The 6,997-nt window shown below is 40.9% G+C and overlaps 1 protein-coding gene across 1 annotated transcript; it reads right to left on the bottom strand.

Moving 5' to 3' along the window:
• Positions 1 to 1,096: 1,096 nt before the first annotated feature.
• Positions 1,097 to 4,024, bottom strand: LOC126984361 (uncharacterized). The gene is made up of 3 exons (XM_050837972.1): positions 3,479 to 4,024; positions 2,010 to 3,016; positions 1,097 to 1,396 (listed from the first exon to the last, which is right to left on the bottom strand). Exons 2-3 carry the CDS (start codon positions 2,997 to 2,999, stop codon positions 1,097 to 1,099), a joined length of 1,290 nt encoding a protein of 429 aa, XP_050693929.1. The 5' UTR covers positions 3,000 to 3,016; positions 3,479 to 4,024.
• Positions 4,025 to 6,997: the final 2,973 nt, after the last annotated feature.

Raw genomic sequence — 6,997 nt, 5'->3', positions numbered from 1 at the left:
AGGATTATTATCAGTATGTCTTTACTTAATGTGCTGAGTGCGGGTGTACAATACACACGTGTGCAAGTGTGTATAGGCGGCATACCAAGACAAGACACTTCTTATGGTTGAGCATGATCAGCGCTTCACCCAGCCTTGCAGTTCACAGTTTTATTGCTTGTGGGTGGATCTCGAAAATATTCCCGTGCACTGCCACCAACACAACCGACAAGTGAACACTGAGTGAGTCATGATTGATGGCTGGGATTTCAAGGCCGCGGCGTCCTACATCTCGATTGTTGCCAGTTGCAGTTTTTTTTTCTTTAACCCAACCAATCAACATAGGCTCGACGCCTCACACCACATCATCTTCTTTGGCGCTCAACAGTTACATAAGTAGCTAATCCTGCTTCATATAATTATTCATAAACCTTGCAGTTACTCTGTTACGTGGTCATTAACCAGGATGTCATAATTATGAGGAAAAAACAAATACAACTTAGTAACCGAGTTTTATTAGAAAATCTCTTGGTACCTCTTATAGTCACAGGCGGAAAAATAATAATAATTGATGAAACTATAAAGATGTTAATATCAGTAGTAAGACCCGAGAACTGAATACAAAAATAAATTCGAGAAAATAAATAATAGTAATATTAATAATAATAAGTCAGTGTCTCAACATCAGTCAATGATCAGTGAAAAAAAAAATACCTATCAACTGAGAGAGAGAGAGAGAGAGAGAGAGAGAGAGAGAGAGAGAGAGAGAGAGAGAGAGAGAGAGAGAGGTACTGCCAAAAAACAAGCCCCTCTCGCTGAGAGAGAGAGAGAGAGAGAGAGAGAGAGAGAGAGAGAGAGAGAGAGAGAGAGAGAGAGAGAGAGAGAGAGACTCAAAAGTTCGTTATTCCCCTGTACGTGTGTGTGTGTGTGTGTGTGTGTGTAGAAAAAATAATTTACACCAGCATACACTTAAAATGCAGTCACATCGATTATTGCAATGTATTTTAGCATAATAATTATTATTATGCTACAATATATTGCAATAATTTGTTTCCTCACATTGTGTTGCACTACTTTCTAGTATTATGAAAACAAAACCATACACAAATGTTTATTTTTATTCCTTATGGTAGTCCAGTGTGTAGTTGTCAACATGATCTTCATCGTTATTAGAGGCATCTATTTGATTATCTTCTTGATTCTGGAAGATGTTCTCATAAAACTGTTGTTCAGCAACACTCAGAAGTGGATACAGTGACCTGATATCTGCCACTTTCTCCTGATCAAGTCTGAGAGGACGGTCATATTTGGGAGTCAACTGTATGGTACTGAGGTTGAAGTTGTTGGGACTGTATGGATCTCTTCCTGGCATGAGGCGCATTCTTGTGGCGTTGGTGAAGTTAGTGGCATCATAATCCTGCAGAAGAACATAACCCTCTTTGTACTCCGAGTTGAGAATGATCATCTTTGCGTTCTTGAATGTTGAAGCTGTAGCTCTCCTCCTCGTTACCATCGTCTTCAGCAGGTCTAAATTCAGGAACTTTGACTGGTCCATTTCTTCAACCGTGAAAGTAGAGGCAGCACTTTTCATAACACTGCAGTAATCACGAGGAAGCACCACATTGCCATGTCGTTTCAGGCGTTTTCAATAAGCCCAAAGGACCTGTCACAACCCATGAATGTATGTCCTGGCACCAAAAGATGTGTTTGATGTCCTGTATTCGCCCACAATGCAACTCATGGAGATAGTTGAGGACCATGTTTATGTTCTTATTTTGTCCTCCACAGTTATCAGAAAAACACAACTAGTTTTTCAAAAGCACATCTTGCATATTCACGAAACACCCAGTCCTTTAAGCAACTAGCAATCTCCACAGAACCACGCTTAGCTACACTTTCATTCCACACATACATGGTTGATTTTTCTGTTTTCAAATTAAATATGCACAAGTTATAAGTCCACATTTTGCGTTTGTAGTAAGAGATTCCAGCTGACAAGCGAGGTGTTGGGAGAGTTTGTTGAGGTCTACAGCAACTGCACGAACATCATCATCATCATTATTTTTCCATATTTTCATAAGGTTCTGTGCTTCGTCTGCTTCTGCCTTGTGTGCCTGTAAATTCATTTGATGTTCTGCTACCTTCTCCAGGTTTTCAGCATCATTCTTAATTGCAGCATTCAAAGTATCACAAGTGGTACAGGTGTCAGAATCAGGAGGTGCAAAGCAAATGTTGAATTCCTTGGTGAAGACATCACTGTAGTAGCTGAAGGTGACAAACGGTTCATTACTGTGTTCCTTTTCCATCCATTCTACGTATGAATCATAGAGTTTCTTGATGGTAAGGGACGAGTCTAGGTAGCGACGGTGTGGAGCCTTGAAGCGACTGTAGTGGCACGACATGGCAGGCAAAAGTTTGATGTGTTCTCTGACTCGATCCGCCTGCATCCCCACAATTTTGTTTTGAGGAACTCGCCTTCCGCGTTTATCTGCAATTAGGGTTCCGGTCAACGTCATTTTCTTGCTTGCACTTTCAACACGGCTAAGACTAAGGCCATGCATACTGGCAAATCCTCTTTTGCAAACACTATGTGAGGCACCGTTAATCATCACACTGTAGAGAAAAGTATGGCTACGCCTGCTGACTTCTGCCAGTGTACGCTTTCGCTTGATGGGCACAGTCTTCACCAGTTTTTGAATATAGGCGTTTTGGAGTTCATAATCTCCTAGTGCCCAAAAAGCTTCAAATATGGCTCGAATTCCTTCACGTCCTACCCTGTCAAAACACCCGTCAGCACAAGGAGGGCCAATAGCACGGGCTGCTACATGTCTGTTTGTTTTCACACTGATGTAAGCCTCACCAACATTTCTCTTGTGTTTTGCAACATTTTTTTTCCACACTGCTGGATTCCTGGTGCGTTTTCTTCCACGGGAAGGTTCAGGCACGTCACCGTCACTATTGTCATCATGGCTGACGCGCTCGCCGCCAGCATCAACTTCAGCTGCCTCGTCAGACGACATCTTTGCACGTCAATAACCTGAGGAAAAATTTGTATGATAAATAAATTTTAAACAAACAACACACACACACACACACACACACACACACACACACACACACACACACACACACACACACACATGGTTTATAGGTAACAATAATAAGGTTGACATCGCAACGTCGAATAACACAAAGGTTCATTAGTGGTGATGATCAGACACTGCATGTTTTTTTTGTTTTTTTTTTGTCATTGAAAAGGCGTTATAAGGTTAATTGGCATTGTAAGGATGATTTGAGCCCGTGAGGATGACAGATACTATGAACCTGACAAGTAGGCTACTGTCAGGTTTATTGGCACTGTGAGGGTACTGAGGTTGACATGATGTACATTGTACGGCTAACTGACACTATAAGGTAGATAGACATTCAGATACTCAGGTTGAATAACACTGAAGCATGAACTTGTAACAGACAGTGAGACAGACAAACATATACTTACTCAGGTCTGGCCGAGACATCGGTGGGGGAGTGGAGGCTGGAGACGCGTCGATGACTGATGGCGGCTGTTGATTGAATACGCCTAATTGTCAAGGTGCAACCTATTATTTTAGTGGTGAGGACGCAAAAGTAGCAATGTGATTTTTGTGCCCAAAATGGAATTTTCGATGCGTGATTTTGTGTTTTCTCGGACATATTCAAAGCTAAAATACTCGAAAAACTAGTAATGAGGAAATACCTCAATATGATAGAATTTAGTAAGAAGATGTGTTACTTAGTATTTGCTTGACAATTTCTAATAAATATTGAATATTAGTGTAACATTGTGTAATTTTGTGTAATTTTGTCACGTATCATCATCCCACGCCCACCTTCCCCACTCTCGTCTTCCCCCTAGAGGGGTTATAGTGGGTAGGAATAATGATGGATGATGATGAGTCATAGTGAGAAGATGTGATGCTGGATGATGACAGGATAGTGGTGATAAGTGGTGATGCATGATGTTGGGTAGGAACAGTGTTGGATGGTCATAGGTAATGTTTGGGAAAGTTGCTGAAATAATAATGATAATAAAAATAATAATAATAATAATAATAATAATAATAATAATAATAATAATAATAATAATAATAATAATAATAATAATAATAGCCTAACAAAAGTAGGCTATGCGCAATAAAGCATAACAATTAATACTGAGTTAAAAAATCGTACTATGAATGATGATTTATGACAAAATAGCCTAATAAAATAAATATATGCACTGATATGCTATTTTATTGTTACAGATTATCGATAAATTTTTGAGTAACAGTTTCTATTCAAGTCAAAAGTGGCGCGAAATGTCTGAGATTTGCGCTCGTAGCTGTGTTCTACATGGAACCAAACTGATTTCATGTCATTATGCATAATTATTATTCATTTACGTATTGGCAGCAGTTGTTTGGTATTCACTTTCATATTTTTCATTCAGTTTTACACAACGCATTTACCCATATATGGATGAAACCATCTCGGGTTCCCTTCTAAATGTATAAATCTTTCGTCTTTAACTAAAAACTTTCGTGACTCGATGAGTCAAAGAATTGTTTAATGGCATTCAGTTGAAGTTACTCCTATCCGCAAGCAGTCTATCATCGTTCTTATATTTTTATTAAGACAGATATCCTTCCTGTAGAGTGGTATTATAACTCCAATGTCCCTTCCTCATGATCTGTGAGGAGAGGCGGTGCTGAAAATGTGGGAGAAAATGTGTATGCGCTACTTTAATTATTGCTTCTTTTCATATATTTTTTCTCGCGTGATTATTTTATATTAGTGCTTATGTGATGCAGAATTTCCTTAGGAAGAAGATGGTGGTCCCCGTTTTTCATAATATTGTGTGATAGTGTCAGGACGTCCAGTGGGAGTGAGGTGTGTGAGTTGTCACATTTCGGCGCGGAGCCATGCCTCACATTCCTTTTTTAAAGAAAACGTAAGCACCGAGGACTCACTCAAGTTGTAGTTTCCGCCTGAGATAACCTTTTTTAAAATTGAAATTAGAGTATTTAGTTTATAGGAAACATGTAAATGCTAAACACCGCCAAATAGATCGAGAGTTGCTTTATTTCATTCGATCATTATCTCATTTTTGACCGCGATGTCGCTTACGTGGTTGTCGCTCTGAGCGCCACATTAGATATACACATTCTATCTGACTCTATTTGCAATGAATCTAACGTGACGAAGCAGAACAAAACAAAATTCGAGTCCTTTTAATGGCTCGAAGCCCTTGCCCAGTCATGCCATGGTGCTTCGCCCTGCAGCCAGCGTTACCAAATTATCGTAGTCAGCCGCTCAGCACATTGTATTTTCCGGTTTCTGACTCACAGCTATCGCAAACAGACACCAGTACGTGATGATATTAATGATTACTTTAACTGGAGTTTCGTTATCTATGTGGGAAGAAAAGTTTCCGTCCCTAGAACTGATAACTGCGATGTTCTGAGTACAACAATTTGGCTACGTTGCCTGCAGCCTTGCCAAACTGCAGAGCCCTGATTTCAATACCAACACCTACTCGCGTATCTGTTTACAGCCATTTTGCGATTTCGTTCCCTTTTATGCTTGTTTTGATCTATTTAGCACGCTGAGTAACAATTAAAGTAATGTTAAAGTGACTGTTTGGCATCAGTTTAACCTGGTAGCTGCAGGGATCATGTTTCTTAAAGGCCCCTCAAAGCGAATTAATGAGAAAAATTTCGCCATTCACGCCAACCATTTCATAATACATACCAACGCATTTGTGATCAGTTTATGCATCATCTTTTTGGGGGGTTTATATCATGGCAAGAATTCGGCCCTTCGCTGGTACACGGTAAAGCCACAAATTTGGCCCTTCGCTGGTACACGGTAAAGCCACAAATTTGGCCCTTCGCTGGTACACGGTAAAGCCACAAATTTGGCCCTTCGCTGGTACACGGTAAAGCCACAAATTTGGCCCTTCGCTGGTACACGATAAAGCCACAAATTTGGCCCTTCGCTGGTACACGATAAAGCCACAAATTTGGCCCTTCGCTGGTACACGATAAAGCCACAAATTTGGCCCTTCGCTGGTACACGATAAAGCCACAAATTTGGCCCTTCACTGGTACACGATAAAGACACAAATTTGGCCCTTCGCTGGTACACGATAAAGCCACAAATTTGGCCCTTCGCTGGTACACGATAAAGCCACAAATTTGGCCCGTTGCTGGTACATGGTAAAGCCACAAATTTGGTATGTTGCTGGTACACGGTAAAGCCACAAATTTGGCCCGTTGATGGTACACGGTAAAGCCACAAATTTGGCCCTTCGCTGGTACACGGTAAAGCCATAAATTTGGCCCGTTGCTGGTATACGGTAAAGCCACAAATTTGGCCCTTCGTTTATAAACGGTAAAGCCACAATTTTGGCCCTTCGCTGGTACACGGTAAAGCCACAAATTTGTCCCTTCGCTGCTACCGGGTTAAAGGTCAGCGTCATGAGTTATCAAAGCTTTCGGCGCCCAATTACACATATTTGACAAGGCCTTCGCAGGCATTTCGGGCATTTTCAGGGGTAGTTTAAAGGCCCTGGTGGTTGTTTTACTCTTTTTCTGTACCATGAATGTGAAAAAAAAAACTCATGAAAGCCCAATTAATTTCCATTTTGACCTCTGAAAATATTTATGTGCGAGGTGGAAGCGTCTGAGAATATCGCCCAGCGTCACCTCCTCCTAAGTCTATATACACCAAGTCAGGTCATACGCAGATTTGTGGGAGGAGACACGGCAGAGGCGTGGTTTATGCGTGACACTGCTTGGAGCCAAACTAGAGAATGTAGAAACAGGGATTTAGAGAAAACGAAAAAAGGAGGACTAATTTAAATCAGTCCTTTCATCATGCCCTCCCTCACACCCCACACCGCCGTTTGTAGGCAATGGAATTACAGTCACGCAATAGCACAATAAAAAAACATATTTTTTCATCAGTGGCTTGCCTGAACGCGCTATGAAAGAAG

The sequence above is a fragment of the Eriocheir sinensis genome, chromosome 57 (assembly GCF_024679095.1).
Source record: "Eriocheir sinensis breed Jianghai 21 chromosome 57, ASM2467909v1, whole genome shotgun sequence".
In the NCBI taxonomy this organism is placed as follows: domain Eukaryota; kingdom Metazoa; phylum Arthropoda; class Malacostraca; order Decapoda; family Varunidae; genus Eriocheir; species Eriocheir sinensis.
The sequence above is the reverse complement of the archived record's forward strand: the minus strand, read 5'-3'. Positions and strand labels throughout refer to the sequence as shown.

Coding starts and splice junctions, on each gene's coding strand:
- LOC126984361 (XM_050837972.1), bottom strand. CDS start 2,999: ATGTCGTCTGACGAGGCAGCTGAAGTTGATGCTGGCGGCGAGCGCGTC. Junction 1,397..2,009: donor ATGATGTTCGTGCAGTTGCT/GTAGACCTCAAC, acceptor GTTCTTCTGCAG/GATTATGATGCCACTAACTT.